The sequence below is a fragment of the Trichosurus vulpecula genome, chromosome 3, assembly GCF_011100635.1.
Source record: "Trichosurus vulpecula isolate mTriVul1 chromosome 3, mTriVul1.pri, whole genome shotgun sequence".
In the NCBI taxonomy this organism is placed as follows: domain Eukaryota; kingdom Metazoa; phylum Chordata; class Mammalia; order Diprotodontia; family Phalangeridae; genus Trichosurus; species Trichosurus vulpecula.
Genome location: NC_050575.1, coordinates 71,323,277 through 71,343,318, shown reverse-complemented (window position 1 = coordinate 71,343,318; position 20,042 = coordinate 71,323,277). Strand labels below are relative to the sequence as shown.

The following is a 20,042-nucleotide window of genomic DNA, read 5'->3' as shown; positions in this document are numbered from 1 at the left end:
CAGGGATACAAAGACCGAAATGAAATATTCACTTCCCTCAAGCGCCTTACATTCCATTGGGAAGATGAGTTTTGGTTGCCTCCAACAGAATGTGTTTCAATGACTGGGGTTGCCCTTAAGATAAATGGGTTGGCTCCAATTTTTTTGGCAAATATACTCAGCTGAGAAGAGCCATCCTTTTTTCTGGTCTATAATAGTGAGCAGACAGACCTCCTTTTTCAGCACTTCAAAAATTTTCCTTCTGCTTTTTTTTCCCAGAGAAAAATGGAAGGGGCAGGGGAGCAGAAAGAGTTGGGAGAGCAAATAACATATTTTTCAAATATATGCTATCCAAGGCATTATGCTAAGTGTTGTCCAACTCCTTACATTTGCATAGCACTTAGTTTTCAAAGTGTCTCTATATACATGAGGTCATTTGACTCTTAGAACTCAGTGAAGAAGGCATAGCAGGTATTTATTTTTTTATTTATTTTTAGTTTTCAACATTCAGTTCCACAAGCTTTTGAATTTTAAATTTTCTCCTTCTCCCACCTCTCCTCCCCTCCCCAAGACAGCATGCAATCTGACACAGGCTCTACATATACATTCATATTAAACATGTTTTCACATTAGTCATGTTGTGAAGAAGAATTAGAACCAATGGGATGAATCACAAAAAAAGAAGACACAAAACACAACAAAAAAAAGAGAGATGGAGAGGAAATGGTGTGCTTCCATCTGCATTCAGACTCCATAGTTCCTTCTCTGGATGTGGATGACATTTTCCATCATGAGCCTTTTGGGGTTGTCTTAGAACCTTGCATTGCTGAGATCTAAGTCCATCAGTTAGTCATCACACAATGTGGCTGTAAATGTGTACAATGTTCTCCTTGTTCTGCTCTCTTCACTAAGCATCAGTTCACATAAGTCTTTCTAGGTTTTTCTGAAGTCTGCCCAGAGCAAGTATTTATTGAGTAGACAGCTTAAGCATAGTCAACACTAGTGTTGGCTCTCAGAAGACCTGAGATCAATATCCAGCTTCCCAAGTCATACTGGCTTTGGGAAAATCATTTCATTATCTTGGGCCATTTGTTCTTTGATCAGTAAAATAGCCAAAGTGATCTCTAAGGCCCCCTGTCAGCTCAAACATAGTAGGATTCTATTATCTCCATTTTGCAGATGAGAAAACTGAAACAACATAGTGTCAGAGATAAAAGGTCAGTCTTCAAATCAGGACAGCCTGGGTTCAAGTTCTAGCTTTGACACAAAGGCAAGTCACTTATAACCTCTTTGTGCTCTAACAACGCTCAAAGAGCACATTTGGCAGACAAGTTGCTAATTTGCATTGGTGAGGGGAATTTCCACAGCAGAAATTTTTCCTTTCCTTATTCTGTATCTCACAAGGGTTAAATGAATTGTCCAGTGTCATGTGCCTAGTAATTGGAAGGATTGTAACTAGAAACCAGATTTTCTAACTCCTAGTCCAGTCTATAAAGTAAGTCTCAGTTCTATTACTAAGCAGCTGTGTGACTAAGACTGTCTTTAGAGACAGATGGAGTTTCCTCCATCTGTAAAATGAAGTATTCTCGTTCTCTTGGAAATGAATCCTAAGAGAGAAATGCCTAGGATTTGCCAGGAGGACATGAGGACAGGAGGGAGACTTGAGATAGGGAATGGACCTATGATTTTACTGGTACCAGGAACTCTCAACTCCTTCTACCAATGCAAGCCAGCACTTTATCTACAATTATAGTCTTACAGAACTACCTACAGCATTGAAAGGTATAGTGATTTGCCCAGTCATGCACAAACAATACGTGTCAGAGGTAGGATTTGAACCTAGGTCTTCCTGGCTCCAAAACTGTCTATCCATTATGGTATGTTGCCTCTAAATTAATAATTATAATAATAGACAACTGTAACAACAATGCTGTTTGCAGCTGCTGCTGAAGTGTAAGACCCAACAAGACCAGCAACAAGAGCTGCCAGCACAGGTTCTTTGATCTGCTTTTCTAAGGAAAGCAACTTTAAGGGGTTAACAATCTTACTTTAATCCAACATACATATATCATTCACTTAGTTCAGGGGGAAAAGCCAGCACCCTGAACTTCAGAGGAAATACAAACATAAATTACAAACATACATTATATAAACAGAGGAAATAACACAAACTAGTCTATCCATAGCAACACATAGTTACCAGAGAAGCACCAACATCTGGGTTTTTTCAAAGCGGGAGGGGCTCTTAACAACAGCTGCCCAGAGTCTCGTCTAGTCAAATCACATGACACTCTTCCATTGAGTGACAACCCCAAACAAAATACTAACCTCTGAGTTTATATACCCTGTCCAGGGCCTGAAGGCTTCACACTTAATCAGAAAAAGGGTGTGGGCCTGGGGTTTCCCACCTAGCAAGACTTAATCAAAGGCACTTGATTACTTTAGCATTCTCAAAGAGAAAACAGTAAAAAAAAAAAAAACCACCATAATTAATATTACAACAACTCACATTATAGCATTATCAAATGTGTTCCACATAACAGCCACTGTAGGTGGGAACACAAGTGTTATTATAATTTACATTCTTTAGACAAGATAACTCAGCTACCTGGCACTGCAGGTAGAGCACTAGACCTGAAGTCAGAAAGACCCAAGTTCAAATTCAGCCTCAGATATTTACTAGCTGTGACCCTGGACAAGTCACTTAACCTCTGTGTGCCTCAGCTTTCTCTCCTTCCTAGGTTGGTTGTGAAAATCAAATGAGATAGTATTTGGTTAGCACTTAGCACAGTGCCTAGCACAAAAGTGCTTAATACATGTGTGTTCCTTCCTCAGCTAACAAATATATGTCCTATTTACCTCACTAGCATGTTAAAAGGAAAGCCTGAAATCACATATGGAGAGGAAAAAGAATTTAAAAGCGAGATAGGTAGACAGGCAGATAGATCAAATAAATTTACTGAGGTTTTTTTTTCCTTCTTAACTCTTAGGAACAGCACATTGAGTGCTTTGAAAATCTGTACATAGTGCTATATCAGATTCTTCACAGCATCATTAGGCCCCTGTCTTCCAAGAAACACTTCAGAGACTAGCTGAAGAAAGATTGCCCTCCAAGTAGCATAGCTGGGAATCTGCATCAGGGGGAAGACCAGCCTGGTATGCAGTACCCAGTGATGAAAACAGTTCTCTCTTTGAGCAAAAGCAACAAGCAGAGGTAAAAGGGCCAGGGCAGGAAACAACAGGTTCAGGTTTTCAGACCTAGGTTTCAAAACTAAAAAAAAAATCAAATAACTGCAGACAGTCATATCCCCTGGGTAGAAAGAAGAGGGCTGCATGGCCATGCTTTTAATCAAAAGCAGCAACCCACAAAGCAGCAGCATCTTAGAAGACAGAGAACAAGAAGGAAAAAGGAATCTTGGAAAGGTCATTGACCTGAAAGTTAGGACTTTTGCTCCAAGCTTTGCCACTAACCTTCAGAGTAACTCTATTCTGGCAAGTCAGCCTCAAAGGCACAAAATATGGTGTGCATAGGCTCAGAGTCCCAGTTCTTCTGAGTGACTTGGGTAATTCATTTTAAACTCTCTGGTCTTCAATTTCATCATCTATCAAGGAGGGTGGGAAGTGAGGGATCATAATTACTAGAACCTACCAAGGTGGTTAAGGTTAGCTAGGTGGCAGTAGATAGCATACCGGGCCTGGAGTTAGGAAGACTCATCTAGCTGTGTGACCGTGGGCAACTTATTTAACCCTGTTTGCTTCAGTTTCTTCATCTGTAAAATGAGTTGGAGAAGGAAATGGCAAACCACTCTAGTATCTTTGCCAAGAAAACCTCAAATGCCATCACAAAGAGCCAAAAATGACTAAAACAACTGAACAACAAAACAAGGTGTTTTTGAAAGTCAAATTAGATAATGTATATTATGTATTTGTATACCTTAAAGCTCTATGTAAATGTAAGTTATCATCACCATTATTATTAATTTATAAAATGAGACTAACATCTGTCCCATCTTATTCACAAGGTTTTCATGAGGATCAAATGGAATGATATATGGAATGTTCTTCATCACCAAAGATGCAATAGATAGATAGATAGATAGATAGATAGATAGATAGATAGATAGATAGATAGATAAATGAATAAATACATAAACAAATCTGTTATCCTCATGACCATATAGCAGCTCCAAGTCTATAGTTACAGCAGCGGTCTGCCCTTTGTATGATCACTCCCTAAGATATATCAAAATTACTTTCATTGGCATGTCGTCAGCATACTTTGGAAATCCTGGGTTGAATGAGCTCCAGAGGTAACTAAAGATCTCACCATCTCCCTCTACAGTGCTATGTCAACCTTCTGTTTTGGTACCAATTCTTCTGTGGTTTTTCGGGTACCACCATGATCGATTACTGGCAGACGATATTCTTCAACCTCTTCTTCACCTCCTTACCACCCCTCATCTTCGGGGTCCTAGATAAAGACATCTCTGCTGAAACCCTCCTGGCTCTGCCAGAACTCTACAGGAGCGGGCAGAACTCTAAGGTAAGGAGTTTGGGGCCGTGGTTCTCAGGGTAAGCCCAGAAAAGTTATGTTCCCTAGCTTTGGGTCCAAACTAGGGGATTCAAGTATTAGCTAAGGATTGAGTTCAGTTGTGAGAAATAGCGGAAGTAGAGAATAGAGTCTTCTGCTTATTTTTGGGCAGGCATGCCTAGATCATAGGATCATAATAGCTGGTATTTATGTCCATAAAGTGTCCATAAAGTCCATGTGCAATTTAAAATAGTTGTAACTTTGTAATTATGTGATAGAAAGAATCTGTAAAAAGCAAGAGAAAGAAGAAAATTAATTTTTTATTGTTCTTGTTAATATTTATTACTATACAAAGGGTAACACAATTCTGTAGTTCGTGGAAAACATTTTGAAGCTGATTTTCAGTAATGCTAGCAATCACATCAGTTATCCTAGCTTGCAAGTCTTCTTTAGATTGATGTTTGGTTGAATAAACATTAGTTTTCACATGTCCCCATAAAAAGAAATCCAACGTAGTCAAATCTGGCTAACGTGGAGGCCAAGAAAATGGCAGACTTTGGACAGCGGTGGTAGATTTTAGTTCAGCCAGCCAAAGAACACAGTTTTCACTTTCTCTTCTAGTGAAGCCAGGGGTCAACAGTAATCCTGAAAAAAATAAGTAATTTTTAAGTTGAATTTCTAAAAATAAACATAAAATTTCTAAAGACAAAAATAAGCTAGATACATCAAGCTTTTTAATCCTTGTTACAGATTCTTTCTATCACATATAATTACAAAGTTACAACTATTTTAAAATGCACACAGACTTTATGGACACCTTGTATAGTGCTCTAAGGTTTGCAAAGCACTTGATGGGTTACTTAATTTCATTCTCACAACCGGAGGAGACACTCAGTCTTTTTGAAGCACCCAACATGTTCTAGGAACTACACTAAGTGTTTGGGATACAAGAAAGGCAAAAGACAGTCCCTGCTCTCAAGGAGCTTACAGTCTAAAGGGGGAGACAATAAACAATGATGAGTAAACAAAATATATGCAGGATAAATTAGAGATTATCTATAGAAGTAGTTGATTTTATTATCCCTATTTTAAGATGAAACTGAGTCAAAGAATTTAAGTGATTTGTCCAGGGTCACAACTAGGTGGCACAGTGGATGGAGTATTGGATTTGGAGTTTGAATCTGGTCTTGGGCATGTTACTTAACCTCTCTCAACCTCAGATTCTTCATCTATAAAATGGAGATAAGAGTTATCCTAAGGATCAAATGAGATAATATATGTAAACATTAAATTAAAAATGCTAATTATCATCATCATCATTGTTTGTTCGAGGCAGCATTTGATCTCAGGTCTTCCTGACTGCAGCACTCTATGCACTATGCTACCTAGCTGGTTTTAGAGTTGGAAAGAACCTTGGAGATCATCTAGTCAAACCCTTTCTTTTACAGAGAAAGAAACTAAGGCCAAGAAAACATAAATGACCTACCCAAGGTCACATAAGAATTAAGTGGCAGAGCTGAGATTTGAACTGAGATCCTATAATGTCAAGTTCAGCCCACTAAGTTCAGTGCTCTTTTCCCTGAACCTAACTGATGCTCCTGAGGCAATTCCAGAACAATTTGGAAAAGTATGTGATAAATACAAGGTTATATCTATAAGCTAGCTTCTAGTGGAGGCCAGAGAAGGAAGAAATTAATGTGAGTCAGAATAGACAGTATAGGCTTCATGGAGAAAGTAAGACTGGAGCTCCACATTTAAGGATGGAGAAGATTTGAGCAGATGAAGAGGAAGGCATTTGGAGTGAGAGGAAGCACTTTTGCCTAGCTTTTCCAGAACACCTCCTCCATAATAATCTAGAAACTGCACCAGACCAAATTCTAATTTGTAAAACCAAGGAAAAGTCACAATGAATCTCTTTTCTAGCCCAGAGAAGCATAGACAGACAGAGAGGTCTGCAGATATTTGGGACTGGGGATGACCAGGACCCTAGCTCAGAGGCAGATGTGGTGGATAGGACTCCAGTCCCCAGAAAAAGAGGTCTGAGACAGAACACCAGGGAAGGAATAACTGGGGCTGAGGAGTTCCCAGGGAATCCCTCAATTGGCACTGGGTGCAGAACAGGTGCTATGATGTTGTCATTAATTGCCCAGTTCCTGGTCATGGATCCAGGGCAGAGAAGAGTTGTTACACTCTCAAGGGAGCATGGGTCCACCCTGCCTGTGTAATGAGCAAGAAATAAATTCTGGAAATGTATCTTTCTGGTTCTGAGCTCAGGAGCAGAGCAGCAAGAACATAGCTCTACCCTTTAATACAGCATCTAAGCCTACAGTAGAACTACCAAGGCAAGGATCCCAGACCAAAGGGGAGAGAGCAGTTCAGTCACTCCAAACCTGCAGAGCCTCCCAGTGGGTTAAGAGTGACTGAGTCCAATCTACTGAAACTTAATCACACACAAGTCAACAGACCCAAATCTGGGTCAGGAACTGTCAGACCTCAAACCAAGACATCAGGGAACAGACCTCTCTCTGGATCACACCAGCAAGAGAGCACTGAAAACTTACAGGTTGCCATATTGAGCTATGAAAACAGCAGCAGAATATAAAAGTACAGAATCTTGGGCCAGACATCCCCCTCCCCTCGCTCCACCAAAGTGTGTAGAACTTAGACTAACATAAAGTCTAAAATCAAGAAGGAGGCTGGAAGAATAAGAAAATATAAGAAGAACCCAATCATAAAAAGCTTCTATGCTGATGGAAAAGCTCAAGACACACACACACACACACACACACACACACACACACACACGCACACGCACATGCACATACACACACACGACTCAGAAACAACTTATAAACAAGGCCTCAAGGAAAAATGCTCATTGGACCCAAGCCCATAAACAATTCCTAGATAAGTTAAAGAGTTTAAAAGGGAGCTTAAAAATTATTTTAAAAACCAAATGAGTGCTATGGAAGAAAACTACAAGAGAATTAACAGATTAGTAAAAGGGGTGCAAAATCTTACTGAAGAAAGTAACTCCTTGGCCCTATAATTGGCCAAATGGAAGCTAATGATTCCATGAGACATCAAGAAATAATAAAACAAAATAAAAAGACTGAAAAAATAGAAGAAAATGTAAAGTAGAAAAACAATAGACCTGGAAAACAGATGGAGGAGAGATGATTTAAGAATTATTGGTCTACCTATAAGCTGAAAACAAAAAAAATTAAAAAGACCATAGACATTATATTTCAAGAAATCAATTTTTAAAACTGCCCAGATATCTAAGAACCAGAGGGTAAAGTAGAAATTGAAAGAATCTATTAGTCACATCCTGGAAGAAACTCCAAAGTGAAAACTCCCAGGAATACTATAACAAAAATCCAGAGTTCCCAGGTCAAGGAAAAAAAAATATTGCAAGCAGTCAGAAAAAAAAAAAGATTCATGTACCAAAGAGAGATGGAATAATGTAGGACTTAGAAGCCACCATTATAAAGAAACAGAAAGTTTGGGATATGATATAACAGAGAGCAAAGGATTTAGGCTTATGACCAAGAACAACCTTCCTAGCAAAATAGAGTATAATCCTACAGAACAAAAAATGGACCTTTAATTAAATAGAGAACTTTCAGGTTTTCCTAATGAAAAGACTAGAGCTAAATAGAAAATTTGAAATGTAAACATAGGAATTTAATAAAAGAAAAAAAGGTAAACATGAATGAAAAGTCATAAGGGACTAAACAAGGATAAATTTTTTGTATTCATATATGGGGAGACGATACATGTAAGCTCTCAGAATTTTATCATCACCGGAGGGCGGAGCCAAGATGGCAGCTGGAAAGCAGGGACCAGCCTGAGCTCCCTGCCAAGCCCCTCCAAAAATCTTTAAAAAATGGCTCTGAACCAATTCTAGAACGGCAGAACCCACAGAACAGCAGAGGGAAGCAGGGCTCCAGCCCAGCACAGCCTGGATGGTCTCTGGGTGAGGTCTATCCCACACGGAGCTGGGAGCTGGGAGCTGGGAACGGAGTGGAGCAGAGCCCAGCCTGAGCAGCGTGGACCAACAAGACCAGCAACCGGGCAGAGCATGCCCTAGCGCCCTGATTCAGTGAGCTGCGGCAGTTACGAGACTTCTCAACCCACAAACACCAAAGACTGCTGAGAAGGTTAGTGGGAAAAGCTGCGGGAGTGGAAGGAGTTCCCGGTTCGGCTTCCAGCTCTGGGGGCAGCGGAGGTGGGGCAGCTATGGCTGCTGCTGCTTCCGGCTCCAGGCCCACCTGGTGGGAGGAATTAAGTGGCGGATCAGAGCAGGGGTGCACAGCCTGCCGAAGATCTGAGCCCAGTTTGGGTTGGGGGTTCTTGGGGAAGGAGCAGTGCTGGTCTGGCAGAGCTGGCACCTCCCCCCCAAGCGTGGAACATAGAACTCTGTAGTCCACAAGCAGTCATACCCCACTGAAAAACTCAAAGGTCAAGTTAGTTGGCTGGGATTATGGCCAGGCAGCAAAAACCCACCGAGATTCAGTCTCAGACTCTGCATTCTTTCTTTGCTGACAAAGAAGACCAAAACATACAGACAGAAGAAATTAATAAAGTCAAAGAGCTTACAACAGAAACCTCCAAGAAAAACATGAACTGGTCCCAGGCCATGGAAGAGCTCAAAAAGGATTTGGAAAAGCAAGTTAGAGAAGTAGAGGAAAAATTGGGAAGAGAAATGAGAAGGATGAGAGAAAACCATGAAAAACAAGTCAATGACTTGCTAAAGGAGACCCAAAAAAATACTGAAAAATACACTGAAGAAAACAACACCTTAAAAAATAGATTAACTCAAATGGCAAAAGAGCTCCAAAAAGCCAATGAGGAGAAGAATGCCTTGAAAGGCAGAATTAGCCAAATGGAAAAGGAGGTCCAAAAGACCACTGAAGAAAATACTACTTTAAAAATTAGATTGGAGCAAGTGGAAGCTAGTGACTTTATGAGAAATCAGGATATTATAAAACAGAACCAAAGGAATGAAAAAATGGAAGACAATGTGAAATATCTCCTTGGAAAAACCACTGACCTGGAAAATAGATCCAGGAGAGAATTTTATCATCACCGAGTGTCTTAGAGGGAATCCAATTAGACAGAAGTTCTAAGTATGATTCTATCATATTTGGATAATATCAGAAGAAAAATGGAAGCTGAGCGCACTGGGAAAGTAAGAAAGGAGAGGAAGAACAGAGAAAATTATCTCACATAAATGAAGTATATAAGGAAAAGTTTATACAATAGAATGGGAGCAGCGGGAACACTTGAACCTCACTCTCATGTGAGTGGTTGAAGGAGAGAAGAATATAAATATATATGCAGTTGGATACAGAAATTAATCTTACTCCACAGGGAATTAGGAGGAAAGGGGCTAAGGGGGAAAAATGGAGAAATAAAAGAGAGATTAGATTAAAGGAAACAAGAGTGAGAAGCAAAAGACTTTTAAAGAGGAGACACTAGAAAAAAAGGAAAGAAAAGTATAAGAGAATGGAAGAGGGAAATAAATAGCAACTGTAACTGGGAATGTGAATGAGATGAACTCACCCCTAAAACAGAAGACGATGGCAGAGCGTATTTGAAGCATGCTTGAAAGAGAAAGATACACATTGAGTTAAAATAAAGAGCAAATCATGATCTGTTATGCCTCAGCAAAAGTAAAAAGATATCTTTTTCTCAGATAAAGAAAGAGCAAAAATGACCTAAATAAAGCTGATGAATGGAGAAACTATATTTCTCTAAAAGGTACCACAGACAACAAATTAATATCAATTCTAAACATATATGCACCAAATGACACATCTAAATTCTTAAAGAAAAAGTTAAACTGTAATAATAAGAGACCTCAATTTACCCCTCTTGGGCTTAGGTAAATCTAACCATAAAATAAACAAAAATAATGTTAAGGAGAGGAAGAGAATTTTAGAAAAGTTAGATATGATAGGCCTCTGGAGCATATTAAATGGGAAAAAGAAATCTACCTATTTCTTAGCTGTGCATGGCACATCTACAAAAATTTGCCATGTTAAGGATATGAACACCTCACAAACAAATGCACAGAAGCAGAAATATTAAGTGTGTCTTTTCTGACACGCAATAAACATGTTTAATAAGGACACTTTGAAGCATAAATTAAAATTTAATTGGAAACTATGTAGCTTAATCCTAAAGAATGGGTGAATCAAAGAACAAATCATAGAAATAATAATTTCATTCAAGATGACAAGAAGACAACATATCAAAATCTGTGGCATGAAGGCATATCCTTAGAGGAAATTTTCTATCTCTGAACTCTTTCATCAACAAAAGAGAGAAAGAACAGATCAAGGAATGGGGCATTCAACAACAATCAAAACAGAGGGAAAAGCACTAGAAAACCAACAGAATTTAAAAGTGCTAATTAAACACCAAAAATAGAAAGCCTGAAAATTAAAGGAGAGAAATGGAAGTTTAAAAAAATTGAACTAATAAATAAAAATAGGAGCTGACCCTGGAGTCATGAGGACCTGAGTTCAAATCCAGCCTTAGACATATACTAGCTATGTGACCAAGTCACTTAACCCCAATTGCCTCAAAAAAAAAAGTAGGAGCTATTTTTTAAAGAAAAACATTAAAATAGATAAGCCATTAATTTATTTTGATTATTAAAAAGAAAGAAAATAATATTACCAGTATCAAAAATGAAAAAAGTTAATTCAAAACCAAAGGGAAATTAAAAGCAATTATTAGGAATTGTTTTGCCCAACTATATATGCCAATAAAAATCACAATTGAAATGAAATGGATGAATATTTACAAAAACATAAATTGCCCTAATTAATAGAACAGGAAATACAATACTCAAATAACCCTATCTTAGAAAAATTAATTGAATAAGCCATAAGACTAAGAAAAAAATCCCAAGACCAGATGGATTTACAAACTAATTCTACCAAATGTTTAAAGAACAATTAATTCCAGCACTACATAAAAAGTTTGAAAAAATAGGTAAAGAAAATATTCTACCCCTTCAAAGACCCTAATATGGTCTCCATATCTAAACCAAGGAGAGTCAAAACACAAAAAGAAAGCCATAAACCAATTTCCCTAATGAATAATGATGCAAAAAGTTTAAATAAAATGTTAGAAAGGAAACTGCTGCAATATATCTCACAAAGATCATACACTATGACCAGGTTGGATTTATACCAGGAAAGCAGGTTTGGCTCAATATTAGGAAAGCTAGAAACATAATTGACATAGTAACAATAAAACCAACAAAAATCATATAATTTCAATAGATGCAGGAAAAATATTTGATAAAATACAATACCCATTCCTATTAAAGAAAAAAGAAAAAATGGTAGAATGCACAGGAATAAATGGAGCGCTCCTTAAAATGACAAGTAGTATATATTTAAAACTATCAGCAAGCATTATCTGTAATGGGGATAAGCTAAAAGCCTATAAGATCAGAGGTGAAACAAAGATGTCCATTATCACCATTACTATTCAAAATTGTACTAGAAATGCTAGCTACAGCAAAGACAAGAAAAAAAATTGAAAGAATAAATATTGTCAAAGCAGAAACAAAACCATCACTTATGCAGATGATATGATGATTTACTTAGAGAACCCTAGAGAGTAAGCTAAAAAACTAATCAATACAATTAACAGCTTCAGCAAAGTTGCAGGATATAAAATAAACATACACAAATCATTAGCATTTCTGTAAATTAACAAAACAAACACAGGAAGAGATAGAGAAATTTCATATAAAAATAACCTCAGACAGTATAAAATACATGGGAGTTTACCTTCCTAGACTTGCACAGAACTATGTGAACACAATTATAAAAGACTCTTCATACAAATAAAGATAGATCTAAATAATTGGAGAAATATTCATTGCTCATGGGTAGGCCAAGCCAATATAACAAAAATGACAATAGTACCTAAATTAACTTACTTGTTCAGTACCATACTGAATAACCAAAGAATTACTTTATAGAGCTAGAAAAATAAAAGCAAAATTCATTTGGAGGAACAAAAGGTCAAGAATATGATAGGAATCAATTTTTTTTTAAAAAAAGGAAGGAAGGAAGGGGACCTAACAGTATCAGATCTCCAACTCTACTACAAAACTGCAATAATCAAAACTATCTGGTACTGTTTAAGAAATAGAGAGGTTGAACAGTAGAACAAATCAGTTATATAAGATCCAGAAGTAAATGAGCACAGTAACCTAATGTTTGATAAATCCAAAGACCTCAGCTATTAGGGCAGGAAATCACTATTTGACAAAAACTGTTGGGAAACCTGGAAAATAGTATGGCAGAAACTAGGCACAGACTAATATATCATACCATATTTCAAAATGGTCGCATGATTTAGATATGAAATTATATAATAAGCAAATTAGTGGAGTGTGAAAGAAATTACTTGCCAGATCTGCAGACGGGGAAGAGTTTGTAATCAAATAGGCAATAAAGAGGTTTACTGGTGATAAAATGGATAATTTTAATTATATAAAATTAAAAGGGTTTTGCACGAATAAAGCCAATGCAACTACAATTAGAAGAAAAGTAGGAAACTGGGGGACAGTACCTTGCCTCAGTCAATGGTATTCATAAGAAAATTGTGGCCAGAAAAAAAATACATCACCTGATGGCCAGTGATGTTCAGAGCTTGTTAATTTAAGAAGGCCAGGCATCTATGAACAGATGCACAATGTCACCAGACCCCCTACTAAGCCTTTGAAGCTTAGTAGGACCCACCAGACCTTGCCTGTGCCATAACAGCCCTGGGGAGCTCAGGGTCACTTCGATGCCATGATAAGAAACAGGAGGATCACTAGAATACAGGATTTTCATCCAAGCTTAAGTAAAAATCCTTGCAGTTTTGTCCAGGCTCTACATATGTTTATGAGTGTTTACATTCTTTTCTATTTTTACTCTTAAAAATAGCATATCCATTTAATGAATTATTCATTGACTATAAAACAGGGGATCTTAACCTAGTCTATGTCATTAACCCCTTTACCAGTCTGGTAAAGCCTCTATAGAACCCTTCTCAGAATAATGTTTTTCAATATATAAAATGAAATACATAGGATTATAAGGAAACAAATATATTGAAATACAGTTATGAAAATATTTTTTAAAGCTCATGGACTTCAGGTTCAGAAAACCTGCTCTAAAAGAAGTCATTGTACCTGAGATACAGGTTATAAACTGTTCTCCTTTTCCTCAGGAATGCACAGAAGGGGATGAAGGAAACAAGAATACACATTTCTCGAATCTGTTCTGTGTCTTCCAGAAACCAGTGACTTTTAGCTTATTTCTAGGCCTTTTGTGGATCATTTATAAATAGATAGCCTGAATAACTGTCAGTTATAACTGACATTTAAATCCAAAAACCACATCAGATATTATTGTCCTAAATATACCACCTACAAGCAAAGTCTTTTAAGGTAAAAAGAATCCAACTTGAAACTGGGAGGTCTAAGCGCTTAATCCACTCTCCTGCTCATCGTCCATGTGAATTTGGGCAAGATAATAAGATTTTGAGCTGGAAGGAACCTTGGAGATCATCTTGTCTATCTCCTTCATTCTACATGCAAGCAAACTGAGGCCCAGAGAAGTTATGTGATTTACTTAAGGTTATATGGGTAATGACTAGAAGAACTGAGATATTAACTCAGTCTCTCTGACTCCACTGCACCATGCTTCTTTCCCTCTTCTTACCTGGGTTTCCTCATTGTCGAATGAGGTATCTAGACTGGAGCAGATGATCTCTGAGGTCTCTTCCAGTTTTCAGATTCAATGAGTCTGTAATTTTCTATCAGTCATTAGAGGTCAGCTTTGGTGATGGTAACCTGGATGAATTCCTTCCCCACAGTTCTACAAGATGTCAACTTTCTGGATTGCCATAATGGACGCTTTCTATCAGAGTCTCATCTGTTTCTTTATCCCCTATTTGGTAAGTTCCATAACGACTTTCCAGTCTTAAACCTGGATTGAGGATTTCGTCCTGTTTTGGCATGTGAATTTGGTATTGTGCAATGTGTAGGGTTGAGTCTAGAGACAAAGTATCTCCCTAAACTCTACACCTGAAATGTGGGCAGCTACCACCAAGTGAATAGAGATACCTGTCTTTGGATGAGAAAGAAAACCCAATACGATTTAACAAGAAATTATTAAGTTCCTACCTTGTGTAAGTCCCTACCCTCAAGGGTTTGTTGTGCTGGGGAGATCCAGGCCAGTTAGACTTATCCTTGTATAGTCAAAAGACCATGCATGTAGAATTGGAGGCAACTTTATAAACCATCTGGTCTAAAATCCCATCACTTTCAGATGAGAAAACTGGGGTCTAGAGAGAGGGCGAAATTAACCTAAGGTCATACAAGTAGTGACAAGGCAGGCTTCCATCCCAAGTTTGAATTCCCCAGTGCCTAGCTCAGTCCTGAGCATGTAGTAATTGTCCAGCAAATGTTTGTAGGAAGACTGAATCACTTAGTCCAGACAGCACCTGGAGAATCCACTCCTGGGCATCTACATAGGCCATCTTGCATGCCCAAAACCCACTCCTTGCTAGGCTTGGTTCAGGCACCAACTCCTATATAGAGTATTCCCTGGTTTCCTTTACTGTCCCCAACTGAAAACTCTCCCTATTAAAATCCCTGATCCTGAACACGTTGTTGTCTCTAATGTGTCTGGCTGCCACTGAATTAATGGATGCTCTCTCCCTAATAAAAAGGCATACATCTGGCTTGCATTTGCAGCCTTACTCCTTCCCATGGTGACCTCTTCCTGATCAGAAATTCTCACTCCTCTCAAATGCCTCTTCTCTCACACAAATGCTTACATTTTTATTATAGCAAACCCTCTTCCATGAAGCCAAAGGATGGCCATTGCCACACACAAATGGTGCCGACATATGCCCCTTATGTGTTTTTTTAATACATCTTTTTTAATTCCCATTTCTCCTCCTCCCCCATTATAGAACATAACCTCTTTAAGGGAAGGGACTGTATCACTTTTGTATTTGTATGACCAGCACCTAAAACAGTACCTGGCTGTCAATTTGTCAATCCATAAACATTTATTAAGTTCTCAGTATGTGCCAAGCACTGTTTTAGGCACTAACACAAAGACATAAGTGAAAGAGTCTCTGCCCTTAAGGAGTTTAGCCAGGGGAGATTGCACATACATAGGATTATAAGGTTATAGGATCCCGTATGAATACATATATAATATGTACAAAATTAACACAAAGTAAGTTAGAGGTGGAGGACACCGGCAGCAAGGAGGGAAGGATTGAGACATAGTAGATGGTTGGTAAACACTTGTTCGATCTAACGTACCTAATACATTCATGTTGGTTTTGATTTTTAATTAAATGTTTTACTGATGCTTTTTTGTTTAACATCTCTGCTGTGATTCCTCTCCCCTTACCCAACCAAGGAGACTAGATAAGTGAAACTGACTAACACTGTCCAAGTCTGACAAGATATGCTTCATCCCACACCTATAATCCCTGTGTGTTTCTTTTGCAGACCTACAAGGACTCTGACATCGGTGTCTTTACTTTTGGAACACCCATCAATACCATCTCCCTCACCACAATTCTGTTACATCAGGCGATGGAAATGAAGACATGGGTATGGATACCATAGGATCATAAATTTCAAGTCAGAAGGAACCTTAGAAGGCATTCAGGCCAGCTCTACCATTTTACAGATGACATACCCAAGGATCAGAGAGATTAAATGGATTACCCCAAATTGACTTGTTATAAGAGGCAAAGCTGGGTTCTCTGATTCCAAATCCACAATTCTTTCTGCTGTACAAAGTGGTTTCCTAGTGATTACCTCTGCAAGTATTTTGGCTTATATTCAATTAGCTGTCCTCTTAGGTCCTTTCCAATTATAAGATGCTGCAAGTCTATGAGGGCCAGGAGACAGGTTAGGAGGATTCTGAGTTGGTTCTGCATTTAGCCTTAGCCTTCACAATCTGGCCTTTCTAGTCTTTTTTCACACTATTCCCTCCCATCTTGCCATTCTGTGTTGAAACCAAATTAGATTGCTAGTCATTTGTCTCATCCTATTCCCTCCCATCTCTGTGGAGCTATACAAGTCATACCGTGTGATTCAAATGCATTCCCTATTGAAAACCTTCTCTTCCTTCAGGGCCTGTTGCAGGTTCTATTCCCGCCCCTTTTTTATAAAGTCCCTCCAGGTTCCCAACTGAAAATCATTTATCCTTAACCAAATTTTCCCAAATAATTTTGTCTTAATTTCCCTTTTTGCCCTTAACGCTTTCTCCCTTGTATTGTTCTCATCAGTTGTCCAATCAACAAACATTGATTAAATACCTACTGTGTGCCAGGCACAAAGAATATAAAGAATGGAGAATCCATTCCAGGAGAAACAAGTACATATATGAAATAAAGTACATAATGAATATAAAGAGAAAAATGCAAATAAATGTGAAGTAGTTAAATACAAGGTTGCTGAGAGTGAAATAATGCTGGGTTTGGAGTAAGGAAAATCTGAGTTCAAATTTGGCCTCAGACACTTATTAACTGTGTGGACTTGGGCAAGTCACTGAACCTCTATTTGCCTCATTTTCTTCAATTATAAAATTGAATTAATAGTAGCACTTACCTCCTAGGATTGTGTGAGGATCAAATAAAATATTTGTAAAGCATTTAGTACAGTACCTGGCACACAGTAGATGCAATACAAATACCAGCTATTCTTAAAATAATAATTGTTATTGCTACAATTATCAACTAGTAGATGGGGGGATCAGGAAAGGTTTCATATAGAAAGCAGTGCTTTTGCTGTGTCTTCAAGGAAGAAGGGGACTTGGAGGTGAAGGGCGAGGGCATTCCTGGAATGGGCAACTTAGGCGTGTAGGTCTACTATTGCTCCTCCCATGCACTTTAGACAGTAATTACCTTCATTACAGGGACTGGCATTTTTTATCTTTATACCAGCAGTGCCTGCCACATGACAAGCACTTAACGCATGTCTGTTGAACAACACACAACGAGCCATGTGACCATGGACAGATCACTTAACCACTCTGATCCTTGGTTTCCTCATCTATAAAATAAAGGCTATAGACTAGATGATCTCTAAGATTCTTGCCTTTAAAGAGCTTGGAGTCTAACTGGGAAGACCAAACCCAACAGTCATGAAACAATGAGGAAACAGTTAAATGATAAACTAAGAAATACTGATTATAACTGTTCCTTAATGTTTCCCGAGGAGGGAGAGGTTAGTGACAGCCAAAAACCTTCTTTGAACGATGGATAGGAACTAAATAAACAAATGAGAAGATACTCCAGAGGTTGAGGGAGGGCAGGGATGGAACACAAGAAAGGCATAAGGTTTGTAAAAAAATAAGCAGAGTGTTTGAAGAAAGTGAAGACACCAACCTCATTGCTCTGCCTATTGGAACAAAAGATTAACGTTGGGGAGTAATGGGAAACAAGGTTCCATAGATCATTCAGTTCAACATGCATGTATTAAGCTCCCTATTTTATGACCATGGACAAGTCACCTAACCACTCAGTACCTCAGAGGCAACTTTTTAAGACTGAATTTCAGATCGCTTGCTGATATGCATCGATTGAATAAATTTCCATACCAGGAGTTTCTTACACCAATAAAATCACATGTCCACTCCCCCCACCCCAAAAAAAGTGCAAGGCATTGTATTAGGTACTCAGGGAGTCAAAGACAAAAAACTGAGCAGTTCAGCCCTCCAGGAGTCTACATTGTAGATAAAATGAGGCCAGATTTTAGAGGGTCTTAAATGTTAGCTCTTTGCAAATAGTATGCCTTTATGATTGCAGGAACAAATTCAACAGGGAGTAGAGGGACAATGAGGATTCCACTTGACATACTGATGCTCCAGAACACTGGTCCACCTTGCCTTTGGTCAGTGGAACTTCACTTACAGAGTTAAGCTAGGACCTGATTGTCCCAGGCCCTGGCTATAGAATAATTTAGCATAAAGGCTTTCTTCTTATTGGAGTAACCTCTATGCATGATTCTCATTCAACTGTGCCACCAGTAGACTTTTTTTAACTCAGTAATACACAATCAGGCTACTATTGTAACCAAGACAGATGATGAGACTGTTGAGATTTGGGAAATTTTTTCTGATTGGTCATTCAATTCTCTTTACAAAGAAGTAGAATTAGCATCCTGAGCCATTTAACTGAACATGCTGCATCATTCGTCTTTCAAAAAAAGGCATCTTTTTAACATCTTCTCCATGCAGTTTTGCAATAGTAATCACTTGACAGAAGAGACCGACTAAGTTAATTGCATCTCAGGCATCTGAGCCCCTTCAGTTCCTCTTTCTGTCCATCGAGCCTGCAGGGCTCCATCATGCAGAGAAATCGAACAGAAGACGTGATTCAGTGCCCTTGGAAAAGGAGCTAGTCTTCCAGACCACAGCACAGAAGTTATCTTTTTGAAGATGCTCCAAACAGGGCCCAGAACCTGTATTTTCCATAATATTCACCTAAAAGGCTAATCTTATTAGGGTACTGGACCGGTGATTTTGTTGGCAAAGGGAACTCCCAAATGAGGAAATTTCCTCTCCCAATGCAGTCAGCACCCTCTCTGCAACTTAAAAATCTTGGGAACTTGCCTAGAGTGCCGAGAAGTTGGAGGACTTGCCCGGAGACATATATCCAATATAGGTTAGAGGCAAGGAAGGGCTGAACTCACATCTTCCTAGCTCCAATGCCAGCTCTCTATCTACTCTATCTCGCTAACTCTTAACAGAGTTATTTTTATAGAGTTAACACAAGTTCAAATATCCATATTTTTTCTGATTATTCCCCAAACCACAGTAAGATGAGAAAGCCAGCTAAAGCAAGACAAAGCAACCAGTATTTATTAAGTGCATGCTGTGTGCCAGGAACTGTTTTAAGCACTGGAGATAAAAGTATAAGCAAAAAGTAGTCTCTTGCCTCCAGTTTTGCATTCCATTGTGGGAAAGACAACACACAAAAGGGACCTAAGAATATTGGAGGTAGAAGGGGGAAGGTACCAGAGTGGGAGTGTGGTGGAGATATCCTGAGATGTCCAGATGCAGAGCTGATGGGGAGAATTAAGCATGCCAGCCTGGGCCCATCCCCAAAATGGAGGCCCCAGATGGAACTCAGGAATGGTAGAGGGTGCCAGAAAGGTAGAGGGATGTTCCATGGGGAGAAGAGCCTAGTCACAGAGGGGAAAGCTCCAGGCCAGGGGTGGAGAACCTGTGTCCTCAAGGCCACATGTGGCCCTCTAGGTCCTCAAGTGTGGCCCTTTGACTGAATCCAAACTTCACAGAACAAATCCCCTTCATAAATGGATTTGTTCTGTAAAACTTGGACTCAGTCAAAATGTTGTACCCAAGGACCTATAGGGCCACATGTGGCTTCAAGGCCACAGGTTCCCCACCCCTGTTCCAGTGGGAGAAAGCCGCTAAGGCCTGGCAGTGAAGTTGGAAGAATTAGAAGCAAA

The 20,042-nt window shown here is 38.8% G+C and overlaps 1 protein-coding gene across 1 annotated transcript in view; it reads left to right on the top strand.

Moving 5' to 3' along the window:
- Positions 1-20,042, top strand: part of ATP10B (ATPase phospholipid transporting 10B (putative)) — a 147,729-nt gene that overhangs the window by 123,548 nt on the left and 4,139 nt on the right. Inside the window, exons 18-20 of the mRNA XM_036749742.1 lie at positions 4,322-4,522; positions 14,411-14,491; positions 16,068-16,172. Of these exons, the coding sequence (XP_036605637.1) occupies positions 4,322-4,522; positions 14,411-14,491; positions 16,068-16,172 (387 nt within the window). The remainder of the gene's footprint in view (positions 1-4,321; positions 4,523-14,410; positions 14,492-16,067; positions 16,173-20,042) is intronic.